Source organism: Bos taurus, chromosome 4, assembly GCF_002263795.3.
Source record: "Bos taurus isolate L1 Dominette 01449 registration number 42190680 breed Hereford chromosome 4, ARS-UCD2.0, whole genome shotgun sequence".
In the NCBI taxonomy this organism is placed as follows: Eukaryota; Metazoa; Chordata; class Mammalia; order Artiodactyla; family Bovidae; genus Bos; species Bos taurus.
The window spans coordinates 13,514,761-13,542,410 of NC_037331.1; the positions used below are offsets into that span (position 1 = coordinate 13,514,761).

The 27,650-nt window shown below is 43.8% G+C and overlaps 1 protein-coding gene across 3 annotated transcripts in view; it reads right to left on the minus strand.

Annotated features, from left to right (window-relative positions):
• SLC25A13 (solute carrier family 25 member 13) overlaps positions 1-27,650 on the minus strand; it is a 229,505-nt gene that overhangs the window by 52,100 nt on the left and 149,755 nt on the right. For all 3 annotated transcript variants that reach the window (XM_024990984.2, XM_024990983.2, XM_010804017.3), the window contains 2 exons: positions 17,584-17,636; positions 16,187-16,267 (listed from right to left, as the gene is read on the minus strand). In XM_024990984.2, coding sequence (XP_024846752.1) covers positions 16,187-16,267; positions 17,584-17,636 — 134 coding nt within the window. The remainder of the gene's footprint in view (positions 1-16,186; positions 16,268-17,583; positions 17,637-27,650) is intronic.

Genomic DNA, 27,650 nt, shown 5'->3' on the forward strand with positions numbered 1-27,650 from the left:
GAATTTCAAGAAATCAAATATTTAGAAAGGCAACAGTTTCTAGAATCTTAATGTACTGCCCAAATTCTCTGTTCCAAGAACAATGCTCTCCACTAAAATGCAACTTGTTTTAGGGCCAATGATTATGACCAAGTAGGTTTTAAAGTTACATGGGAATAGAGAAGTTCCTGACAGTCTAGTGGTTAGGCCTTGGTGCTTTCATGCCAGGCGCCATCCCGGTTCAATCCCAGGTTGGGGAACGAAGATCTCTCAAACTGCGTGGTGGGAACAAATCAAAAAAAAAGGTACACGGGAATTAAACATGACTTGAGGCGTTCTGCTCATGATTACAATCACAGGAAATAGCAGCAGCCTAAACACATTATTTAAAAGATAACCTTTTAGATAATCTAGAAGATGTTCAGGAGCCCCATAACTCATTCTCTCTCACCTGTTAGAAACTAAACGAGCTTTTCTCTTAATGCTTCTTTACTAACCAGGATGCACTCCTTGAACATTCTTTCTTGGGATTTGGGAGGCGCCAAAAGAACTCACGAGATGATAAAGCCCTAATGATCCCTGTTTCTGCCCCCACCCTTCTAGGCAACAGTCTCGTGAATACTCAGAGAAGAGTAACAGTGTTCCATGTAAAAAAAAAAAAAATTTGATTCTGTCATCAGTCTGCTGTCCACAGAAAACAGCAGTGTATTTTTTTTTTTAACACAGTGTAATTTCTGCTATATTTTAAACTAAAAGCATTAAATATAACTGTAATTTAATCACCTCCTTTTAATTTGAATTCACATGGTAGATACTTAGAGCTACTTAAAAAATTAAGTGGCAAAATGTATATGAAGAATATGTATCTTGATATTTTAATTATGCTCAATTGAATGTACTTAGATTTAAAGAGCTTTTCACAAGTGACATGTGCTAAGAATATCTAATTGCACAGTGACATTCAAATATGTGTGCTTACATGTGTCAAAAACAGATTAATATGAACTTATGGAGTATGAGGTTTTTTTTTTTAAACTAAAACCTATGTACATTATTTTGATTATTTAGATACAAATAAAACTATAAAACTGTAACTACAATAAAGGTCTGCACTAGTAAATGTCTAATGATCTGTGATTTAATCACTAAGTTGTGTCCGACTCCTGCGACTCCATGGACTGTAGCTTGCAGGCTCCTCTATCCATGAGATTCTCCAGGCAAGCACACTGGAGCAGGTTTCCACTTCCTTCTCCAGGGTATCTTCCCAACCCAGGATCAAACCCAGGTCTCCTGTACTGCAGGCAGATTCTTTACCAACTGAGATATGAGGGAACACAGAATGATACAGAATGTGATATTTGAGTAAATTGGGAAACAAAGATTTCTTAGGAAATCTAAGCTTCGACACATTTTCCACTTACTCTCTGCTAAACTGCTAAGTTGCTTCAGTCGTGTCTGACTCTGTGCGACCCCATAGATGGCAGCCCACCAGGCTCCCCGTCCCTGGGATTCTCCAGGCAAGAACACTGGAGTGGGTTGCCATTTCCTTCTCCATTTACTCTCTACCTCAATGTTAAATGGAGACATGAAAATAACTTGCATGTCACTTGTATGCAGTATAGGTATTATCGCGTTGTACGAAGAACACGCGTACAAAAGCAGATATTCAGCAAATAACAGTGGGTGAATTAAATTCAAACGCAGTGCCCAACAGCACTCGGCTGCTGTTCACAAATATTGAAGATGGGCAGGTGCTCGGCAATCTTAAAGAGAAGCTGGCAAATATGAGGGCATGAGGCTGAGGTGCCGCTCACTCCATCCAGCTTCGAAGGGAAAGTGCTGGACCCAGTGGCCGCACGAGGGGTCAGCACCCGCCATGATCAAGAACCTGAACCTGTACTGCAGCTGAGAAAATAACTCTTATCTTAACTCCTGGGGTTATGGGCTGAATCCTGTCCCTCCAAAATTCATATGCTGAAGACCTGAGCCTATACTTCTTATGTGACTGCACTTGGAGACAGAGCCTTTTAAGAGGTAATGAAGGGAACATGAGGTCATATGCATGTGTGCTAAAGTCACTTCAGTTGTGTCCAACTCTTAGCAACCCTATGGACTGTAGCCTGCCAGGCTCCTCTGTTCATGGGATTCTCCAGACAAGAATACCGGAGTGGGTTGCCATTTCCTCTTCCAGGGGACCTTTCCAACCCAGGGATTCGAACTTGTATCTCTTATGTCTCCTGCATTGGCAGGCAGGTTCTTTACTAGTGCCATGTGGGAAGCCCATGAAGTCATATGCGTGCATGCGTGCTAAGTCGCTTCAGTCCTGACCGACAGTTTGTGAAGTCTTATGCTGCCGCTACTGCTGCTAAGTCGCGTCAGTCGTGTCCAACTCTGTGCGACCCCATAGACGGCAGCCCACCAGGTTCCCCCGTCCCTGGGGTTCTCCAGGCAAGAACACTGGAGTGGGTTGCCATTTCCTTCTCCAATGCCTGAAAGTGAGAAGTGAAAGTGAAGTCGCTCAGTCGTGTCCGACTCCTAGCGACCTCATGGACTGCAGTGCACCAGGCTCCTCCATCCATGGGATTTTCCAGGCAAGAGTACTGGAGTGGGGTGCCACTGCCTTCTCCCAAAGTCTTACGGGTGTGCTCTAATTCAGTACGACCAGAGTCCTTAAGAGATTACGATAAAGACAATACACAGATTGAGGGGTGACCATGTGAGGATGCAGGGGGAGGATAGCCTCCTGCAAGCAAAGGAAAGAAGCCTAAGAAGAAAACCAAACTTGCAGACCTTGATCTTGGACTTCCTGCTTCTACAAGTGTGAGGAAAACGTTTTCTGTTGTTTAAGCCACGCTTCTATTGTTAAGCCTGTGGCATTTTGCTATGGCAGCCTAGAAAACTAATACACCTAGTTAAACTTACTAAATGCACGCCTCCTAACACAAAGCAATATGGAATTTTCTCCTTTGATTTGATGTGTAAATTAAGCTCTTAAGCGAAAAATCTGTGACTTGACTGTTAAGAATTCTGAAAAGAGAACAGATTCTTACCACTTACCTGTTTTTGAGACAGATACCAAATTGAAATCTCCTATTCTTAATTTCTTAACTACATGGCAAGGCAGAAAAAAGGTACACTGTTAATGTGCTTTACAAATATTAAGTTTCAAGTTTTCAACTTCATAGGGTTTTAATATGCCTATAGAAGCCTGGCCAACAAACTGAAGTAGAATTGGTTTGACCGATATTAAAAAGTAATTAAGTTATAGACCTGTCAAATACATTCATATTTGGGCTCTACCTGTTATATTATGTCTATTTTGACTACAGAATTCCTTAATGATTTACAGACCTTCACTGTATTAAAGATGGGACCCAACCTTTCTTCATATTTTCATATTACAACAAACCCCTCCCCTATTTATTAGAAAACCAGAAGGACGACCCAGGGTTTGAACTGTGTTGAGTCAAACAAAAACTCCGAGATTTTCCCAAAGAAGGGGAAGGGAGAAGGGAAGAGCGACAGCTGGCTGGCTCAGGGTCTATCATGAGATGGACTTGCTTCGGATCATACGACGTCTCTGAGGCACCAAAGGCAGCCCTTGGCTTCCCTGGTGATTCAGATGATCAAGTATTCGTCTGCAAAGCAGGAGGCTGGGGTTCAATCCCTGAGTCAGGAAGATCCCCTGGCGAAGGGAATGGCTACCACTCTACTGTTCTTTACCTAGAGAATTCATGGACACAGAAGCCTGGCGGGGGCGGGGGCGGGGGGCACAGTCCCTGGGGTTACAACTGAGGGACGGACACACACACACACACATAAAGGCAGCCAATTAGGCCAGCGTTCAGAACTCTGACTGCCATCAGATATCTTTTATTTTTGCTCCAAGTTCAAGTAAAAGTCTGGAGAAAGAGTTTTCCATAGCACCAGGCATAGAATTCTCACTGCAGCCCAGTGCCTTAATCCTACCCCCAAGAAGACTTACTGGGCTAACTGTGAAGGAGCAAAATTATTTTCATAATCCTCCAGAATCCAGAGTTTAATTAAGGTTCACTCAAGGAGGTGTATAGTCTATAGGTTTGGGAAAATGGTTACTGACATACTAGCAGTATTATAATATGGTTTTTTCAGTGGTCATGTATGGATGTGAGAGTTGGACTGTGAAGAAAGCTGAGCACTGAAGAATTGATGCTTTTGAACTGTGGTGTTGGAGAAGACTCTTGAGAGTCCCTCGGACTGCAAGGAGATCCAACTAGTCCATCCTAAAGGAGATCAGTCCTGGGTGTTCATTGGAAGGACTGATGCTGAAGCTGAAACTCCAGTACTTTGACCACCTCATTTGAAGAGTTGACTCATTGGAAAAGACCCTGATGCTGGGAGGGACTGGGGGCAGGAGGAGAAGGGGACGACAGAGGATGAGATGGCTGGATGGCATCACCGACTCGATGGACGTGAGTCTGAGTGAACTCCGGGAGTTGGTGACAGGGAGGCCTGGTGTGCTGCGATTCATGGGGTCGCAAAGCGTCAGACACGACTGAGCGACTGAACTGAACTGAATATCATACAAAGTATTTTCACTGCCCTAAAAATCCTGTGTTCTGCTTATTCACCCCTTCCTCCTCCCAACGCCTGGCAACCACTGGCCCTTCTGCTGTCTGCATAGTTTTGCCTTTTACAGGACATCCTGTAGGTGGACCCTACAGTATGTAGCAGTTTTAAGGCTTTTGCTGAAAACATAAGTTTCCAACCCCTTTGAGTAAATACCAAAGAATGTAGTTATTGGATCTTACTATGAGAGGAGGTTTCACTGAGAAACCTCCAAACGGTCTTCCAAAGAGGCTGTGCCACTGCGCACCATCGCCAGGAACAAATGAGAGTTTTTGTTGCTCCACATCCTCGCCAGCCCCAGGTACCATCAGTGTTCTCGAGTTTACCTACTCCAGTAGATGTGTTGTGGTATTGGAGCATTGTCAGTCTTTTTTGTTTTTAAAGCCATTCTTTCCTATGATTCCTTCATGATTCTGACATAATTTCACATGTTAACCATCCAATAAAATCTTTTCTACTAAGAACATAAGCAATAATGAGTAAGTTATACCAAGTGCCCCAAGCTGTATATCTTCATCCTGTTCTTAAGATTCTGCATATATTTGCAGGTTAGTTTATTTGCCATTTTTAGAACTGAAGTCAAATAAACCAATATGAGCTTTTTAAAGCTTGGTTCCTTTACTGAGTGACCAATGAAAATATTATTTGAGAAACATCCAGGGGTGTTCGTGTGTAGGCATGTTAGAGGTATTCCCTAAGGTCCATCAATTCCTTCACCCTGTTCCAATCCCTGGAGGTACGGTGTCTTCACTGCCCATCTATAATTGAGTTAGTGGCAACACAGTGTATCAAATGACTGTCCTACATTTACTGCCCTCATCACCAACACCTTCTAGTCAAGCATTTCTTTATTCATCTCATAAATACTTTTAAGCCTTTCCTGTATGTCAGACACAAGGTTCTGCAGAGGCAGAACAGTCAGACAAGAGTCCTATCCTGTGCACTTATAGATTCTCAGTTCTGTCAACACCCACCCAAGGCCCCCAGGATACAGTTAGCTGTCAGCACAAAGTTATAAAGGAAGAGCTCAAATAGCAAAGCAGGACCACATCTGACAAAGACAACAGGTCATACACATTAATAATACCTGATACAACCTCTGAGCCTTGCAGTCAGTAGAGTTGGAAGTCAGGGAAAAAGCATAAATACAGATTAAGAAAACTTACAGTATGAGAACTGAAGAATTATGGACAGTTTCTTTTGCTTTGTTTTCTACTCTAGCTTTAATATGGTTATTTTTTTAATGAAAAATCACAATATGTTGAAAGAGAGAAAACATTTATGATATGATCTTGACTAAAATATGTATGTTTGGTACAATTTTTTGTTTGTAAAAATATGAAAATTATTTTAAATAATCTAAAGTTTATGAAACAAGGATAACTTAATTCACTATAATCTTGTTGGAAGTCATCTATTAAACTATTATTTTACCATGGTCGGGGGGAAGCCTTACAACATGGTTTTGTATTTTCAGGAGTATGCAAAAAGTCTCCTAGAGATACTGCAAATAAAAACAATAACAAAATGTAACTAGACATTAGATTTTCATTAAACTATAAATAAATTATAATGTAAGTATTAAAAATAATACCCTTATTTCCAAAGCATCATTATAACACATAATAAATCTTGGCTACTTGACACGTGACACAGCAGCAATCTCATAGAAATTCAACTTAATGATTGATTCCTGTATCAGTCTATATTTCTAAGTAGGATATGTGCACCTGCAGAGAGGAATTAGGATTCTGCCTTAAGAATACTATACCATGAGGCCACATCTCCACAGAAAACCCTGGGAAGAGAATGATCACAGAAGACTTAAATCCAATTTTGACACTCCAACGACCAGCTCTGATTGCCAGGACACATGTGTTCATTACGTGAGGGAATTTTCTCCCTGGTTTGAAATGACTGACTGAAAGTGATTCCACGCTCAGTCATAAGGAATAAGGCTTTGGGTATATTTTATGACAGAAGTACCTACACTGTTATTCACAGGATACTTACAGAATTCAAACTAAAAACCAAAATGGTGCAACAAAGGGTTTGAACACATTTATAAATAGTTGAAACAAATAGATTTGTCAAGCAAAGGTATGAATATCTGGCATGTCATGGGCTTCCCTGGAGGCTCAGATGATAAAGAATCTGCCTGCAATGCAGGAGACCCGGGTTCAATCCCTGGGTCGGGAAGATCCCCTGGAGAAGGGAATGGCAACTCACTCCAGTATTCTTGCCTGGAGAATTCCAAGGACAGAGAAGTCTGGCAGGCTACAATCCAAGGGATTGCAAAGAGTCGGATATGACTCACACACACACACACACACACACACACACTAGTGTTCTGTGACCAAGCACACAAGTTGAGGCTTGCCGGTCAAATTTCCTCTCAAAAAATTAAATGAAAAAACAAAATTAAGCAATTAGCTAGAGCTGAGGATAATAAGTTGAAGGTCAAACTGCAAAGTGAGAGACCAGATGGCCAGCAAAAATATGAAAGGAATTCTTGAAGAAGTGAACACCATGAGGAAGAGAAGATGGATTATAGAAGCAAAAAGATGCATGGAACACTGACAGCATGAAATGCTGACATGGATGCAGAGTGGCCCTGCTGGCAGGATGCAAAACGATCCAGCCACTTTGGAAAACAGTTAGGAGGTTTCTTAAAAAACTACACATAGTCTCATAGTAAAGATTCAACAATCGCACTCTTTGGTATTTACCCAAAGGAGTTGAAAATTTATGTTTTCAACAAAAACCTGGCACAAGGATGTTTACAGCAGTGTTATTTACAACTGCCAAAACTTGTAAGAAACCAGAATGTCCCTCAGTAGGAGAACAGATAAACTATGATACACTCAAGCAACACTGTTGTTGCTCAGTTGCCAAGTCATGCCTGACTCTTTTGTGACCACATGGACTGGTAGGCCACCAGGCTCCTCTGTCTGTGGGATTTCCCAGGCAAGAATACTGGAGTGGGCTGCCATTTCCTTCTCCAGGGGATCTTCCCAACCCAGGAATCGAATGCAGATCTTCTGTTTGGCAGGTGGATTCTTTACCACTGGGCCATTAGGGAAGCCCTGTGAAAAGACATGGAACCTTAAATGCACATTACTAAGTGAAAACAGTCAATCTGGAGAGACTACAAAACTACATGGTTCCAACCATAAGACATTCTGGAAAAGGTAAAACTATGGAGACAGCAAAAACATCAATGGCTGCTAGAGGTGGGGCAGGGAGGAAAACATGGATGGATGGATGGATGGAGCACAGATTTTCGGGGCAGTGAAAATACTCTGCATGATACTATAGTGATGGGTGTATGTCATTATACATTTGTCCAAAGCCACAGAATCCATGACACCACGAATGAACCCTAAGGTAAACCATGGGCTCTGAAGGACTAATGTGTCGACGTAGTTTCATCAGTTGTAACAGATGCACCACTCCAGTAGGGATGATGACCATGGCGAGGCTATGCAGGTAAGTGGGCAGGGGGTACATGGGGAATCTCTGTACCTTTCTCTGAATGTTGTGAATCTAAAACTGCTCTAAAAAAGCAAAGCCTTGTAGCTGATTCACTTCACTGTACAGTAGAAACTAACACAACAGTGTAAAGGAATTATATTCCAATAAGAAAAAAGGAAAGTCTTTTAAAACTATGCAGAGATGCAAAGTCACTGTGAGAGAGACCAAGAAGCCACAGAGAAAACAGAGAGAGTAGCCCACTTAAATTTTCCAGAGCCCTTGATTTCATGTATATCCTTAATGGAAACTTTGAGTTACTCCTTTTTCAGTGAGCTTCTGCTCCCTGCAACCAAGAGTGCTATGGAACAGGAATGGGTTCTAGGATCACCAACAGGTCCTTGGAGAAGACATGTGATTAACTAGGAACCCTTCATAACGTGCAGGGCAATGAGGATGCTCCTATCCTATGACACTGCTAACTGAACCCTCCAGTGACAGTTTAAAGATTCTTTGCTGTCATTCTCCTTCACTCAGAGACTGTGCCTAACTTCTCTCTTCCTGAAGCTGAACTGGCAGAGTGCTTGTCTGACCTACAGAATGAAGCAGAAATGCTACTGAAAGCTAGGCCATACGAAGTTTTGCAGTTTCTACCCAGTACCCTTAGAATGCTTGTTTTGGGGAAGCATTCTCTTAGAATCAAGCTGCCAAGGTTTGAAAAGCTCAGGCTACAGCGAGGAACCCAGCAGGTGCTCTGGACAAGAGCCCCAGATGCTCCCAGCCCAGAGTAAGCACCAGCACCAGCCACATGCGGGAGCCATCCCGGCCGTCCAGCACAGCCTTCAGACGATGCCAGCCCAGCTGCTGTCTGCCCATCACCGCACGGAGATCACAGGCAAGAACTGCCCCAGTGCACTGAGTCTGCCCACAGAACTGGGAGAAAGAGTCATCAACTGCTGTTTGAAGCCACTACTGTTTCAGGATGACTTGTTACACAACAATAGATAGCCAGAACATCCTTCTTCCACAGTGATGGAGAAACACTGACACCATTCCCATTAGGAAGAAGAGCAGCAGCGGGGACAGTAAGGCAGGTAGGGAGCTTGTGCACCACTCCAGTGCATGGAACTATCACCAGCTATACAGAGCAAAGTCAAGTCAGAAAGAGAAAAATAAACACATATATTATTAACACATACATATGGAATCTAGAAAATGGTACCCATGAACTATCTTGAGGGAAGGAATGGAGACACAGAAGTAGAGAACGGATGGACTTGTGGACACAGTGGGAGAGGGAGTGAGTGGGATGAATGGAGAAAGTACAACCGACACATATACACTATCACATGTAGGATGGAGAGCTGGGGAGAAGTTGCTATGCAGCACAGGGAGCCCAGTCTGGTGCCCTGTGAGGACCTACAGGGATGCAGTGGGTGAAGGGGAGGGAAGCTCAAGAGGGAGGGGATATATGTATAATAATATATGACTGATTCCTGTTGTATGACAGAAACCAACACAACACTGTAAATTTTTTTTAAAAAGGAAATAAAAAAATATGCTGTTCCAACTATATTTATCCAAAATTCTATAAATCCACACATCCATAAGACAGACTTACTGTATGCCAGCCACACTACAGCATTTGAAAATAATATTTCCATTTACTATTATTTTCTTCCAAGCAAAGCACACAGTTGCACGAGTACGAAAATAGGCAAAGGCACCAGTACAGGAACCTCTGGGTCTGTGTTCTTGTTGCACTGGGTCAGAACCAAGCATCCAAAAGCAAACACTCATCTCGCTTAGGGATACACTCAGATGTTACAGTAAGTATAGAAAGCAGGTGTGGGAGTGAAAAACACCAACTTCAGGATAGGTTTACCTCTTGGGAGACGGGGGCGCTATTGGGACAGGTACATGCGGGCTTCTGGCTGCATGTGTCAAGTTTGACATCTTAAGTGGTAGACACATGGGTGTCTGTGTCTTTTTATTTTTCTAAACCATAAAAAGGAATTGCAATTGAATGTAAAGCAAAAAAAAACAAAGTTATAAAAACATCCCTTAAAAATGGTATTTTGATACACAGCTATACACACAGGCATAAAAACATCCTGTATGTGGAAATTACCACAGTAATGGGAATATAGGCAACAATACTAGGGTCATACTTACTTCTGGGGGTGAGCAATTAACTTACTGAACAGAGACGTATTAATACATCTCTTGTTACTTAGACGGTATTGACAGGAGCTATTTCAATACTCACTTACATAACAAATCAACTGGCCATAAGCATTAATTTCTGCAAAAATCCCCCAGTCAACAATGTGTTGAGATTGCTCTTCATGTCATGTTCTTCCATGAGCATATTCTCACCAATCCCTTTCAGAACCAATGATGTGAACACATCAACTATTTTTTTCTCTTAAAATGAATATAAACTCCCATAAGCATTAGATAGATTCACACATATACACACACAAATGTACATGTATATATCTTGATGGAAAAATTACCAATGCCATTTTTCAAAGAACTAGAACAAAACATCTTAAAATTTGTATGAAGACACAAAAGACCCCAAAGAGACAAAGCAATCTTAAGACTTAAGAAAAATGGAGCTGGAGGAATCAGGCTCCCTGAATTCAAACTATACTACAAAGCCACAGTCATGAAAAATGTATGGTACTGGCACAAAAACAGATCAACGGAACATGATAGAAAGCTCAGAAATAAACCCACGTACCTACAGACAATTAATTTATGACAAAGGAGGCAAGATTATACAGTGAAGAAAAGACAATCTCTTTAAGAAATGGTGCTGGGAAAACTGGACTGTTACATGTAAAAAATGAAATAAAACATTCTTTAACAACATACACAAAAATAAACTCAATATGGATTAAAGACCTAAATGTAAGATCAGATACTATAAAATTCTTAGAGAAAAACATAGGGGCAAAACATTTTTTGACATAAACTGCAATATCTTTTTTGCAGTTTCCATTACTATCTTTCCATTACTCCTAGAGTAGTGGAAATTTAAAAAAAAATGGGATTTAATTAAACTCAGAAGTTTTTGCATAGCAAAGGAATCCATAAACAAAAGACAACCCACAAAATAGGTGAAAATATCTGCAAATGATGTGACAAATGAGGGATTAATCTCCAAAATTTACAAACTGCTCATGTGTCTCAATATCAAAAAAGGCCAAACAATCCAATCAAAAGATGGGCAAAAGACCTAAATAGATATTTCTCTGAAGAAGACATACAGATGATCAACAGGCACATAAAAAGATGCTCAACATTGCTAATTATTAGAGAAATGCAAATCAAAACTACGAGATACCACCTCATATCAGTCAGAATGGCCATCACCAAAAAAAAAATTCTACAAACAATAAATGCTAGAAGGATGTGGAAAAAAGGGAACCCTCCTACACTGTTGGTAGGACTGTAAATTGGTACAGCCACTATGGAGAACAGTATGGAAGTTCCTCAAAAAACTAAAAACAGACCTAAGGTATGACCTAACAATCCCACTCTGTGCATATATCCAGAGAAACACATGGTTCACAAGGATACATGCTCCACGATGTGCACTGAAGCACTGTCCACAACAGCCGAGACACGGAGGCAACCTAAATGTCCATCCACAGAAGATGCGGTACACATGCACGATGGAATGCTACTCAGCCATGAGGAAGAGTGAGGTGATGCCATTTGCAGCAACACAGATGGACCCAGAGATTATCATTCTAAGTGAAGTCAAGTCACATAAAGACAAACGCCATATGATACCGCTTACATACAGAATCTTTCAAAAAAACTGATACAAATAAGCTTATTTACAAAACAGAAAATGGAGTAGGAAATGGCAACCCACTCCAATGTTCTTGCCTGGAGGATTCCATGGACAGAGGAACCTGGCAGGCCACAGTCCATGGGGTTGTGGAGAGCAGACTCGACTAAGTGATTGAGCACTCATGCACACAGAAAGCAGAAACAGACTCATGGACTTAGAGAACAAACTTACAGTTAACTGGGGGTGGGGGCGGACAGAGAATGAATTTGAGATCAGCATGAACACACTGCTATTTTTAAAACAGATAACCAACAGGACCCTCTGTATAGAACAGGGAGCTTTGCTCAATGGTCTGTAATAACCTAAACAGGAAAAGAATTTTAAAAAGAATACATACATGTGTAAATATATATATATATATATATATATATATAACTGAATTACTTTGCTGTACACCTAAAACTAACATAACACTGTTAATCAACTGTACTTCAATATAAAATAAAATTTTTTAAAAAAGAAAGAAAAATACTGTGGACCCATTATGCTCAGTAGCATTTAACTCTTCGTGACTCCATGGACTGTAGCCTGCCAGACTCCTCTGTCCACAGGATTCTCCAGGCAAGAATACTGGAACATGTTGCCATTTCTTCCTTCAGGGGATCTTCCCAACTCAGGGATGAAACTGGTGTTGTCTGCATCTCCTGCATTGGCAGGCAGATTCCTTACCACTGAGGCACCAGGGAAGCCCATTATCAAGCATATTTGCTTGTCTTTCCAAAAATTACTGCAGAATACTATTAATTTTTATTGGTATGCAGATAATTTTTACTAAATATGAGCTTTATAGGATGAAGGTTTATCCTTTTTTGACATTTTTTCCCAGTGAATATCATTTCATTTCTTTTCATTTCAATGTGGATTTTCATGCCAAGTAGATTAGACCACTAATCTAATGGTGCCACGATGGAACCATTTGTGTCTCCTTTTCAGACAACCCTAAGATCAGAAGATCAAAACCCAAAGATCCCAGTGCCTTCAGGATTCCAAGCCTCTATTCTACTAGAACAGGCACAGAAGACTTACTTGAATTGAGGACTATAACCTACAGACCACATGGCACCATATATGTTATTTTTTCTTAAAGCAGCAGCAACAGTGCAATAACAACAACATACTCAGAGATGACATGTCAGGTTTAAAGTCACTGGGAGCCTAGCTGGAGATGGGTAGTGGCAACAGGTCCTCTGCCCCATATCCTGAAAGCCTCCACCATTGCTGACCGTGACCACCCCAGAGCGGTCTCCCTCCTGGACTGAGCTCCCAACCCAGGAAGGAAAGAAAGGACGGAAGAAACAGACAGTAATATATACCTTGTGTAGGGACACTCGAGGCTCCAGGTATCTGTTAAAACTCCTACAACTCTTAGTCTAACTGAGAAAGCAGAAAACCAGCTTAAACACAGCAAGCATAAACCAAAAGGCCCCTTTCAGACTCCAGAGTTTGTAAACCCCAGTCTCAGCATGTAGTGTGCTGATTATATCACTACTGGCAAGTGTCAATCTACAAAAACACTTGGAAAACTGAAGTCAAGCTTTTAACAGTGCTCTAAACTAGTGCAGAGGTGCACAGCACTCGAGAATCCACCTGTAGTGCAGGAGACTGGAGTTTGATCCCCGGGTCAGGAAGAAACCCACTCCAGTATTCTTGCCTGGGAGATCCTATGGAAAGAGGAGCCTGGTGGGTTACAGTCCAAAGAGTCACAAAGAGTCGGACACGACGGAGTGCGGCCCAACTAGCGTATGAGTGAGTTTAGGGCTAGATTCATCCTTTTATGCATATCCATGAAACAGAAGTTTTTTTTTTTTTAATCTGTCAGTCACAAATTTAATTATCTTAAAAATTAACGAATGAGACCAGTTTTATTCTTTCTCCTCCAACCCTTTCCTTCAAATTTACTATCATTTTTGTTGTTTTCCTAATACGTATCTTATAAAACAAGCCTTAGTTTAGCTAGGAGACAGTTAAGGTTAGGAGACAAGGACCTCCTTGCATCTCACCCCTGTTTTTGTAGAAAACAGATTACAAACCAACCACACACAAAAAAACCATCTTCAAAGAAACCAGAATTTGCGGTTATAAGTGCAAAAGCCAGCCATGTATGCTAATCCTCTGTAATAATAAAGCAAGGTGAGCTCCCGTGGCTGGGCGATGCCTGGGTGAACTAAGGGGAACTGCCCATGTGACACCATCTTTTAAACTCTCTGTTGTCCAGGCTGGCCAGCAAGGCAGAAGCACCCTCACAAGGACCCTCTAAGGGGGCATGTGACGGGCTCTGAGGATGGAGACAAGGCCACCAGAGCCTGCAGAGAAAGATGTGTCTGCTTACTTCCAAAACACACGCTGAATGGAACCAGCCACCCACCACTTAGGGATCTAAAGGCCCTGGATTGTTTGCCACCTACAGGATTGCTTACCTGAAAAATAAACTCTTACTTCTTAAAGCAGTGGCATGGGGGAAGGAGGGGCAGGGCGAATCAAAACAGGAGGCTTGAAACATGGAGGACCACTGTCTCCCCAACCTTTGAGATGAAGGATGGCAAACCTCATTTCGCAGATATTTTAAGTAGCTGTAAAGCCCCAGTGGCTCCAATTTTAAGCCTGTGTTTAGACCAGGTTTGAAAAGGGGCTGCACCACTTTACAATAACTAGGCACCACGTCTGATGCCAATCGGTGCTTTGTATTTGAAATGGGCGACCACAAACGAAAAAACAAGACCACCTACGGCAGACGATACGTGCCACGACCAATCTCCTTGGCACCCAGGCCTGTGTGTGGGCAAAATGCTTTCATAAAAAGAAAATAAAGCTCAAGATTATTGCCAAAAATCTTGAGTAGTATCACATAGTTAGTTTTCCACTTTAAATTCTTACAGAGATATATAATCATGTCTTTTCAGCAAGTTTAAAACCTGACTTTAAAAAAAATAACAAACCTACCTGACCTACTGAAACGGCCCGTTCTCTCAGGCCCCTGGTAGCAGCCTTGAGGATACACTAAATATAGCCCATGGTTATGCCATTGAAAATTAGAAAACCTAGTCATTCAACTGAAAGCTAGAGTTGTTTTAAAGGAATACTTACTGGCAAAAGCCATGTCTGCAACTCCTCATATTCTTTTTGATTATTATTGTGTGTCCTTTTCACTTAGGACATTAAAGGCTCCCTTTTTCCATCCTCAATGCTCCTAAAGTTACAGGACAAGGGGCTCTTACCTGGCCATCTCTGACAGGTCAGTGATCAAACAGAAAGAGTCAGGCTGGAGCCAAATTCCGTCCGCCTCTTAAGAATCACCAGAGGCTAGGACTCTATCGCTCCCACTACACTCAGGGAACCCCATTCAATATTAGGACAATAAGCCCTCTCCAGACAAAGGTTTAATATTCTCGGGTGTTTTCCCAACTTCTAAACTCAATGACTTTTCAGGAAAAGATCATTTTATGATCACCAATTCCTGCACAGAACAAGCAAATTAAAAAAAAAAAAAAGTGATCTCATCTTTTGTACAAGAAACACAGGTTTAGATGGAAAAATATACCCATATTTATTGCCCCAGCGATCAAAGACCATTTACTTAACCAACCTTATCTTTAAATAGCACCCGTCTTTGTAGAAGAGTTTAACTTACTTAAGGTATTTACATTCACATGAACAAACCCGTACGTGAACTAAAAAAAGACACGATGTTTTGCCGAGCTCAGGAACAAGATGCAGGTCGTCCGTCCACATAAAGAAATACTCATTCCAAGCGTTTCTGACAATGCAGAGCGCACTCTGCCCATCACCCCCACCTCCTTCTCCCGGAAGCACGGGGAGCCTTGAAGACCTGCTGGCGTGTGTGAAGAAAAGCAAAGCAGAGGGCTATGGCTGCTGGCTTCAAACTACAAATCCCAGTGCCTGACCCAGCAGAGGGTGCCGTGAGGAAAGACTGCACGACAAATAAAACTCCAGGAAAGGTCAGCAAAGATGTGCTCAAAGGCCAAACACTTCTGCCACAGACGACTTCTACTGCAGAACCAGCTGCAAGCAATGGCGGATTTAACAGGCATGACTCAACAGGCAGGAAGACCAGAGACGTTTACCGCTTCCACCTCAGGAACGGTTGCCTGTCTAGGGAACGCCAGGGTGCCCTAGTAGACAGTGCCCTTGAGCAGGATCTGTGGGGAACAGAAGCCTTAGTCCACACTTGGGTAGCATGGTAGGGCTATGTACATGAAACAAGTCTTTTCAGTGTTGAGATCCGCAAAAGGTACTTACACAGCCTCCGGCAAGAATTTCTGCTGCCAGTGGGACTGAGCCATCTCTGCGCATAAATTTATCCCTCACAAAATCATTCACCTTGAAGAAAAATATTTAGAAAAGCTGATAAAAAATATAGAGATAGTCATCAAACACACATATACAACTGTACGTAAATGTTATTTTTCTTCCAGTGTTTTGGAGTAATCATAAACTGAATAAAAGAACGAGCTTAAGACTTTGCTCTTGATCTCATATATGTCGTTTTTGAAAGCCAGAATATATAGATATGCATTCCTGATGTTTGGGGGAGAATATAAATTAAGAGAGGTGGTTTAACAAGCCTAATTCATATATGTCTGCAATTACCATAGCATAGAGAGAGAGACATATTAACAACAGAGACACAATTAAAACATACATTTTATAACTTAAAAACTTTTAGAAGATTTGATTAAAAATCACTTTCAAGTCTTCTAACAGGATTTAATCTCAAACAGCTTCATCACTGAAACACATTTAGCCGAGCAGATCTTTCAGCGTGGTAGAAACTCAGCATCTAAGAAATTTCTCAAGGATTCTCAAAGAACATCAAGAGCATTAATTAATTAAGTACAATATTCTCAAAATGGTGTACACTACAAGCAATTTTAAGGATCAATCAGAAGATTAGCTGTCCCACCAGTCACATCGGAAGATGATGAAAGGAAAATTTCAGCGCCAACACTACGCAGCCCAATCCAGAGGGAAGGTCTAACTCTCCGGGGCTTTATGACCTTAGTGATGACAATGTGATCACTGACCCGTTCCAGAAATCCGAACTAACTACTTACCACCTGTCAGATAGGAGTCGGGCACTGGAGAACCAATCTGATGGAGCACCAACTTCAACCAGAACTCAGATTCCTCAACCTGTTGCTCTGGCAAATGTTACACCTCGAACACAAATTACTTGTGTACTTGAGTGATATGTTCTGGAGTCAGAAAAAAACTGCTTTTGGATTCTAGCTTTCCCACAGATGAACTGTGCAAACGCAGGCAAACACTTCCCCCCGTGGGCCTCACTCTCCATATCTGTATGCAGTGTGCTCAAGATGAAAGCAACCAGAGGTAAAACGTGAAAGCGCCTAGCACAGTCAGCACTGAAGGACATGCAGCTGCTGCCACTGCCCCTGCTAGGACGGTGATAATCGTGACAACCACCAAAAATCCTGTTCAAATACATTATCACGTTTTCGGATGTTCAGTGTTACCTCGGGGAATAATAAAAAGCTGTGTGTGGTGAGTGCCCTGCATTCAGATCAGTTAGCACCTCCGAGGAAACACAGACCTGCTATTTCACGTTAAGAATCTCTGCTAGATTCCTGAATATGTGCAAACTACCTTCATCAGAAGCATCAAATCAAAAGACTTACTGTAAGTTTTATGGCCTTCTCTGGGGCGACTCCCAGTAACTGTGGCAACAGACCTGAAAAACAACGAAAAGCCGAAGCGTATTAAATAAATTAACATTGACTAAACATATCAGCAGCTCTAAAGAAGGGATCACCATGTAAAAACTGGGGCAGTCTGGGCTGCAATTTTCTGTTCTTACCTTTGATGAGAATACTCGAAACGGACTGTTCAGGTACTAATCTCTGAGAGCCAGGTCTGAGCAAATTTCCTCTCACATTTTAGATCGTTTGCACGTTGGGTAAGTCAACAGTGGTAGTGAATCAGGAAATCTCATTATTCACAAATTTGCTCTTTTCCCTCCCACCTCTTAAATAAGTGGACTTCAGTGAATATATCCTTTTTTTAAAATACTTTTCTCATCTCCCCACCCTGCTCCCTCACTGCCCACAGTTCAGCCATTTATACCCTTAGCAACTAGGACTTGGTGACAAGCACCAGACAAGGTTCCTGCTCTGACCAGTCTCAGATGGAAGGAGGGGAGAGGCATTCCTGCAAAGGTGACAGTTACTGGGAAGCAGGCATTTCAGGGAGGAGAACACACGGGGCAAAGACAGCAGAGCGGGAACAAGCCCGTTGTGCTCAAACATGAAGGAGCACATCAGTATGCCCTCTTGGATGAGGCGGGCACAGGGAGACACAGCTGGGGCCTGATGCAGGAGCCACACCCAAACCAGGACCCGAGTTTGAGAAACTGTAAGTTAAGAGAGAAGGTTTTCCATCTGGAGAAGAGTGATGCGCTAGCGCATACTGTCAAATGACTGCTCTGGCTCCTGTGGAGACAAGGCATATTGATGTGCATTGATGTGTGTGAGTGTGAGCGCGTGAGTGTGTGTGTGCAGAGAAGAGACCGTGAGAAACAACAATCTGACTGCCAGTGCTTGGTTTTTTAGTACTAAAAGACTACCTGGTGGAAATGGAGATGGCTGTAGAGAGTAACAGGATGGGGGTGGAGCGGGAGGAGCTCAGGTCTGAGCACACCAGCGGGAGTGGGGATCAATCAGCGCACAGGGCTCCCCAGGTGGTTCAGTGGTAAAGAAGCATGCCTGCCAATACAGGAGATGCAGGTTCAATCCCTAGGTCAGGAAGATCCCCTGGCAAGGGACTGGCAACTCACTCCAGTACTCCCGCATGGGAAATCTCATGGACAGAGGAGACTCCAGTCCATGGGGTCTCAGAGTCAGACACGACTGCATGACTAAGCAACAATAAGAATCAAAACACGAGGAGGAGGTGTGGTCTTTGACAGGAAAGGGCCACTTCTAGGAGAGGTGGTTATGACAGCAGTGGCCCTGCCTATCTGAGCTAAAATGATCTTTTCATCTGCTCTAAGAAAATAAAATCAAAGACAGACACTTTTCCTTGGAAACCCAAGGGTCAGAATATATTGTTCCCAGGTCATGCTGCTGTCCTTGGGAGGGGCTTCACGGTGTCATCCTTCACCAGTAAGTTCACTTTCCTAATTCACTATATAAAAAGCTCTGTTTCCAGCCTCTTTGGAGAGACCAGCTCTGGCCACACCATCTTCTTAAAGGAACAGTCTACAGCCAAAAGTCTCTAGCGCCAGGGCTGTGTGCATCCAGTCTGCAGATGTGTTTTGCTGAGTAGCACAGGTTTGAAACCTAATTTGAGCTTATTTTAAAGACAAATAGGTAGATGTCTGGATGGATGACTGGACTGATGGACTGACTGCTTAATGATCTGACAACTCTGGGCTTCCTTCTGACCTTTTAGCAATCTATCTCCCATTGGGGGAGACTCCACCCTTTATACAGGACCCAAGCGTCAATTCAGCAAGCTCCCTATCACGCCCTAATGCCTGCATGGCAATAAGGGCAATATTGCTCATCATTTTTCATGCTCTGTTGATATCCTCACACTAGAGGAGACATCTCTCTGTGCTTGAGGCTCTGAAAAAAGGGGAGAAACTAAAGAACTAATGAAACCAAGACAGCTTCATGTTTTAGGAAAACTGAAGAAAGTTCATTTCATTGTAAAAATAAATGACAAGGATGCTGATGCCAATCAAAATGTTCTCTAAAAACACAGCTAACACACTGTTTACTCTATGTCAGGGGCCATTTTAAGCATTTTACTAACTCATTTAATCCTTACTCCCTGCAGAGAGGAAACTGAGGCATACAGAGACTGAATCATTTGTTCTAAGTTATGCAGATGATAGATACTGAGATTGGGATTCGAGTCTAAGCCCTCTCTCTCAAGAGTCTATGCCTTTAGACAACACCCAACTCTGCTGGATGGCATCACAGACTCAACGAATGTGAGTCTGAGCAAGCTCCAGGAGTTGGTGATGGACAGGGAAGCCTGATGTGCTGTAGTCCATGGGGTCACAAAGAGTCAGACATGACTGAGCAACTGAACTAACTCGGTCCTATGTCTAACATATGGAGAGGGAAATGGCAACCCACTCCAGTGTTCTTGCCTGGAGAATCCCAGGAATGGGGTAGCCTGGTGAGCTGCTGTCTATGGGGTCACACGGAGTCGGACACGACTGAAGCGACTTAGCAGCAGCAGCAGCAGAATGCCTAATATGCAAACGTGTATCTGCCCTTCCATATCCAGCATCATTTGTTCACTTACATAACTAACCTGCCTGGATCCTATAATTATTTGGGTTTGCAACATCTTCTCTAGCCAGCCGCATTGGAGCCTCCAGGGCTACAAGCTGACTGGACAAGGGCAAGGCACCTAAAGGCGAATAACCGATGAGTTCAGCAACCTGGATCTGGCACTACAAGTGGAGCTACGGAGTCCAGAATCCTTCTCCCAGGAGCATGACAGACTCATCAGAGGTGGCAGTGCTGTTGAGTTGCTAAGTTGTGTCCGACTCTATGACCCCATGGACTGCAATGTGTCAGCCTTCCCTGTCTTTCACTATTTCCTGGAATTTGCTCAAACTCCATTTGAGTCCAACTCATTGGAGTTTTGTTCAAACTCCAATGTCCATTTGAGTCGAGGATGCCATCCAACCATCTCATCCTCTGTTGCCCCCTTCTCCTCTTGCCCTCAATCTTTCCCAGCATCAGGGTCTTTTCCAATGAGTTGGGTCTTCGCATCAGGTTGCTAAAGTGTTGGAGTTTCAGCATCAGTCCTTATAATGAATATTCAGGGTTGATTTTCTATAGGATTGACTGGTTTTATCTCCTTGCAGTTCAAGGGACTCTCAAAAGCATCTTCTCTAGCACGACAATTCAATAGCATCAATTCTTCGGTGCTCAGCTTTCTTTATGGTCCAACTCTCACATCCATACATGACCACTGGAGAAAGCACTGCTCTGACTATATGGACCTCTGTCGGCAAAGCGATGTCTCTGCTTTTTAATACTCTGTCTAGGTTTGTCATAGCTTTTCTTCCAAGGAGCATGCATCTTTTAATTTTATGGCTGCAGTCACCGTCCACAGTGACTTTGGAGCCCAAGAAAATAAAATCTGTTATTGTTTCCACGTTTTCCCCTCCTATTTGCCATGAGGTGACAGGACCAGATGCCATGATCCTCATTTTTTGAATGCTGAGTTTTAAGTCAGTCTTTTCACTCTCCTCTTTCACCCTCATCAAGAGGCTTTTTAGTTCCTCAGAGGTGAGGAGCCAGTTAACAGAGGCACAAGCTGAGAAGGTGCCACGTGACATGGGAAAACTGGCCAGTCGAAGCCACGTATGTGCGAACGCCAGAAGGAAGCAGAGACTGTGACAGGAAAGGAAACGGCCTAGCAGAGAGGAGAAATGTGCCACAAATAGAATACGGACACCAGAGAGAACACACAGGCTGTGGAAGGTGCCCAGATGGGAGAGTCGGCCTTAACCAGCTTCTGGTCCCACTGGGGCCAGATTCCAGTGAGACTCCTGCCCTGGGATCCCTACGAGTGCTTGGTTTTCCTTCTCCCTCACGTGAACTCTTATGGAAAGTTCCCCTATGCTCTTGCTAGCTTGAGTATGGCCATGCTCTTTTTAATCTAAATGAACCGAAACAGCACAGAAAATGTGAATATGGAACCATCTGGGCAAAGCAAGCACTCTTAAGTCAAAGTAAGAATTTCCTCCTCCTGAACTATACTCACTTATTAACCCTTTACTTACACCATGAGATAATATCTATGAGGAAAAAAAGCACTATTATTACTTCATGAAAACACAGCATTCATTTCTACCAGTAAAATTCAGGCGTAAGCTATTTAAACTACATCGTAACATTCACAATTTCCATTCTACTCTCTACTCTAAGGTCAAGTACGGAAATGTTTAGTTAAATATTTACTGGCTGGATGTATTTTTCTCATCATTAAATTGTACACCCAAACCATGGATGGGTTGATAGCACTGTGATTTGCATGATGATCTCTTGTCTCTATCACTACCCTGTGACAGTCTTCTTAAATCACTAATAAAAAACAGCCCACACAGCCAAATGCCTACAGCGTTAGATACAATCACTTCAGCCAGCCTTTTAAGCGACCGAGATTTGTCTTTCTCACTATAAATTTAGTAATGCCCTGTGAACAGCAGAGACCGAAACAAAACGATAGAGAAAACCCTGCATTTAAGACTAAATATAGGGCGGCAAATATTTATTTGTTCAGCAAACATTTACCAAATGCTGTCTGTGCCTGGGACTGGAAGAAACTAGGTTGAAATAGTAAGATCTGTGGCGTGCCCTGGAGCCTGTGTCAGTTTAGAGAAAGAGGGAGACCCAGGTGTCTGTGTGCCAAAGACGGGACACAGCACCTAAAAACAGAGTGTTGGGTGTCACAGCCCTGGTGCGCCAAAGTGCTCTGGGAACACAGTGGAGAGAACCAGCTACTCTGCCTGCAGGGCGGAGCAGGGCATCAGAGAGGAGGAGATCCTGGGCATGATTCTTTAAGGACAAGCGGAGGTTCACTGCAGGAGAGAGACACGAGGAGGATGCAGAGCCAGGCGGCCTAGGCAGAGAGAACGGACTGTGAAAAGGCACCCAAATCTCAGGTTCACTGCACGGGCAGGGCTGGGGTGAGGTCACAGACCTCGTAAACACACAGCGGTAGCAGAGGTAATTCATCGAATCAACAACAGTGGAGATAATGACAGTACGGGGGCACTTACTACATGCCGCACACCACTGTGTGTGCTGTATGGGAAGCAACACACGAAACCCATGCCAGAGGAAGTGAAAGCGTCAGTCGCTCAGTCGTGTCCCACTCTTTGCAACCCCATGGACTGTAGCTCGTTGCCAGGCTCCTCTGTCCATGGAATTCTCCAGGCAGGAATACTGGAGTGGGCTGCCATTCCCTTCTCCAGGCAATCTTCCTGACCCAGGGATTCAACTCAGGTCTATGGCATCGCAGGCAGATTCCTTACTATCTGAACCACCAGGAAAGCCCCAATATGAAACCCACACCACAGAAAGTGTTAGTCACTCAGTCACGTCCAACTCTTTGCGACCCCATGGACTGTAACCCACTAGACTCCTCTGTTCATGGGATTCTCCAGGCAGGAGTACTGGAGTGGGTTGCATGCCCTTTTCCAGGGGATCTTTCCCACTCAGGCACTGAACCCAGGTCTCCTTACCGTCCTTATCTCCAGGCAGATTCCTTACCATCTGAGCCACGAGGAAAGCCACAATATGAAACCCACACCACAAGTCAGTAGCAAAACTCAGCGCATGTCATTTTTATCCCATCAACAGATGAGGAAACTGAGGCAGACTTCCAGGAGCCGGCCCAGGGTCACTCAGCTGGTATGTGGGGCAGGGGGGTTCAACCCAGGCAGGCTGGCTCTAGGGGGTGCTCCTGAACAAGGACACTGTGCTGTTTCTCTGCAGGCCACATGAAGGGGCTTGGGAAAAAGTCTGGGTGGCTTTTAAAGAGGAAACTTCGAAAAGAAAAAGAGTTCTGGAGGCAGGTGAAGGACAGATGGTAAGGGCAGAGACCCAAGGCAGGAAGAATAATTGGAAGGTTAAGGTAATTTAATATCAGGCCTGAGTTTCACTGTATAAAATGAGTAACTTAATCCAGTAGAATAAAACCAAAGTACAAATCCATTCCTAAGACCTAGGCCAGATGCTGGCACTCAGGGAGGCACTGGATCAGGATCATTCTTGTGGTGGTGAACTTGGGAATCAAGGGTGGCTGTGGATGGCAATCTGAGAGCCAGCAGACATGTGGGCCTTGACGCCATCAGTCGTGGCCAAACGTTCTCTGGGAGGGGTCCTGATCTGCAGGAGAAGGGAAGCCAGAGAGCTGCGGATTTCAACAACCTCCTGATTCCCTGACCTCAGGAAGAGGAAGGGTGATGTGGCTCGGTAATGCCTAAAACAGCCAGTCTGGTGAAGGCGGCTCAACACAATCACACTGAAGTTTAAAGCACATGTATGTCTGACATCTGGATAACTCAGCAGAAAAATCAGGCTTCTAATACAAGATGTTTCTGTTGGATTCTGGAAATTCATTTTAACCATTAGAAACAGAGAATGCATGTGTGTGTTGTTTCTGACTTGTCAAAACAGCAGTCTGTTTTCCAACTGCCTCAAATGAAATTTATTAGTGTGGTTAGTTTTCTAATCTTCTCATTTTAGTTCAGCTCCATCAGCACATGTGGCAATGCTTCCTTGGCAAACTTTACCAGAAGGCTGCTAATGCGAGAAAAGATTTACAGAGTACAATATTAATATAGTATTTTGTCTTCAGATTTCATGGGGTTGAGATATAAATCACACTATCCCCTCGGATCCCCATCCTTTATGCAACTCGATAAGAAAGGACTGAGCAAAAGATGTGGAAGCTAAGCCCACACCAGGAACCTCAACTGCAGGCTTTACAGAGAACCCCCAAAAGGAAGTTTCTGAGAACAGTATGCTGACCAGAGGGCTACTGAGCTGTAGTTTTTACTTAAAAACTTTTTAGAGATATATAATTCCAGAATCTCCAGGTGAGAAGGGACTATGAAAGAAACTCATTAATAACATTGGCATGATTAAAGCTATTTGTTCCCAATGGCTTGGCAACAGAATGAATGGCTTGGAGCACTGGGGCCTTGGAGGCTGACAAACCAGAACCGAGGAATCCTCGGTCTGCCCTGCTTTCATGCTGAGTGATCTTGGGGACATTATCCTTTGAACTCTTAAGTTCCTCGTTAGTAAACCAAGGATGCTAATTACGACTCACTGGTTTATTATGATAATGGTATGAGTAACTGCATATAAAGAGCCAGATACTGTTCACAGCCTAGACTGTGTATTCCGAAAAGGTCACGTTTCTACCTATCTGTTCATGGCATATTCTTGATTCTCCTCTTGCATCTAAGAGGCAATTCATCCTGAAGAGTGCTCCCAGTCAAGAATGAGGAAAGTATGGGAGCACGGAATTAGGGGAGTGTGACGGGAGTAAAATGCTCTTCCCCGTGGCTATGCCCCCAAGCTTAGAAGCACTGACAGCGTCCAGCAGCACCACATTCTTTAGCAAAAGTGAGGAAGCAGTACAGACATAACACCACATCTTCAGCTACATTTTCAGCTAAAATAAAATGTCTTAGCTAAGAACTTAAACAGTTTTCAACCTCCGATGATGAGCCACTTTTTGCTATGTAATTTCTCTTGAGGGGCAGAAGAGCCAGGTGATTAACAGCATGGAGTCTGAAGCCAGGCTGTTGGGTTTAAATTCTGACTCTTGTTATTTAGTAGCTGTGCAGTAGTGATTCAGTTACGCCCACCTCCCTGAACCTCAGTTTCCACATCTGTAGAATGGGGATAAGCACAGTATGTGCATGGGGCAGTCCTGAAGACGAAACAACACACACAAAACCCTCGGAAGTGTATCAGCACACAGTAAGCACTCTAGATGTGTGTTTTGGTTGTTGTTCTTTATGCTCATCATCATCACCATCCTCCCCCTCCTTCAGGGAAAGTGAAAGTGAAGTCCCTCAGTTGTGTCCGACTCTTTGTGACCCCATGGACACCAGGCTCCTCCGTCCATGGGATTTTCTAGGCAAGAGTACTGGAGTGGGTTGCCATTTCCTTCTCCAGGGAACTTCCCAACCCAGGGATCAAACCCAGGTCTCCCACATTGTAGACAGACGCTTTACCATCTGAGCCACCAGGGAAGTCTGGTGTCCTTCAGAGAAACTGGCTCTAAAAGGCTGAGCAGCGTCTCCCCAGTCCCTCACAACGTGGTGCCTGTGCAGTGGCTGAGCTGAACGTGGCCCCACTCCGCCTCTCAAAACAAGGCTCTCTGCCCCTCAACGCTCACTTTTCCCCTGTTCACCCTAGTGGACTTGCTCCTCCAGCTTCCTTCTCTGGTCTACAAAGGCATTTCTTCCAGCCCATTCTGCATGTTTTTCTGAGTGCCAGCTCACACTGGGCTGGCAGGCTGCATGGCTGGGCCCTTTCCCACCGCACAAGAAGGGTGGCTGTGCTGGGGTGGGAACCCATGTCTGCCTCTCAAATGGGAGAAGGCACTGGCCGGCAGAGGCGAACTTCAGGTTACAAGCTGGTGAACAAGTGGGAGTCAGGGCCCAGCTGGGGAACGAGGCTCAGAGAAAGCAGTGGGTCAGGGACTGGGCTGACAGTCCAACCACTATAACCATCACATGGCAGGTGTCCCAACAGATCACTCTGGACAAGACACGGGGGAGCACAGAGGATGCGGGGCCATGATAAGGGAGAAATCTCATCACATCACTTCTGTATCAGCTCGGACAAAAAACAAATTCCAAAGTGACCGGCCCAACCTGGAGAAAGGTAGCTTAGAGCATGTAAGGTGGGGTGGAAGGCAGGTAGGGCACAGACAGGCTGCAGGGCTGGTAGACGATGTTAATGCAGAAAATACTCCTATTGCTGTGGCCGGAGCCACATCCAGCGCCCTTCTGTTATCTAATTTCAACCCCGAGGCGACCCCTCCGAGGTTAAATTCTTAGCCTCCTGACCTCTGCACGGAGGTCCCTCTACTTGCTCCCATCTTCCCAGACAGCCTGCCTTGCTTTCAACATCAGATTAACCTTTATTCTGGAGCTATCAGCGCCCTGCACACCCTGCCTCACAGCTTTTATTCCTGCTCCTATTTCCATGGCCTTCTCTCTTCACTTGTTCAAGCTTTCTTCCCTCCTCCCTTCCCCTGTGTCTGTCTGTTTTTGATTCATACAGCCCCCAGGCATGAGGCACCCCCCCAACCCCCACCAACTACACTATCCCCTTTCATGGCCCTTCTTGCAATCCAGTTTTCCACCGGCTCTCAGGGTGTCACCCCAAGGCAAGTGTATGGTGTATGGTATAGCAGGGCGCATGGCAGATATTAAGATTTAAATGCTTATCTGGGTTAGATGCTTTTGTTCAAAATGTCAAGAATCATCTGCTATTTTAGCTATGGCTCGGGATGGCTTTGGGAGACTGAGTGTTAAAGCACAGAAGGATGATATTGTCATGGTCTAGAAAAACCATGGTTCCTGGGAGTCCTCCTTGGGAACTTCCTAGAAGATCACTGGGAAGAAGAACCATATACCTTTTTTCCCCGAGTTTTTCACTCTGGTATATAGCAACTTTTGGGGTCCTGGTTATCTTTTTTTCTATCTAAACTTCCTGGGTGCTGAGATTTTGTCTATTGCCTTTGTCATTGCCCTCAGCAATGGCAATGAAAAGTGAAAGTTTTAGTTGCTCAGTCTTGTCCGACTCTTAAGGACCCCATGGACTGTAGCCTGCCAGGCTCCTCTGACAACGGAATTCTTCAGGCAAGAATACTGGAGTGGGTAGCCATTCCCTTCTCCAGGAGATCTTTCCAACTCAAGGATCGAACCTGGGTTTCCTGCATCGCAGGCAGATTCTTTACCATCTGAGCCACCAGGGAAGCCCTAGTAAAGGCCGTAGCTAGCTATAAATGATCATCCTTGAGGCCTGGAACTAATTTGTTTGCTAATTAATCTTTTCTTCTCCAGGCTCTGCCTAGTTTCCTCTTTCCCAATTTTCTAAGCTCCTCACTGTTCTCCATCAGGCCCTCTCCAGCCTCTGACGATCCACTCCCATCCACCCCAGTTGCAAGTTGCCATCACCTC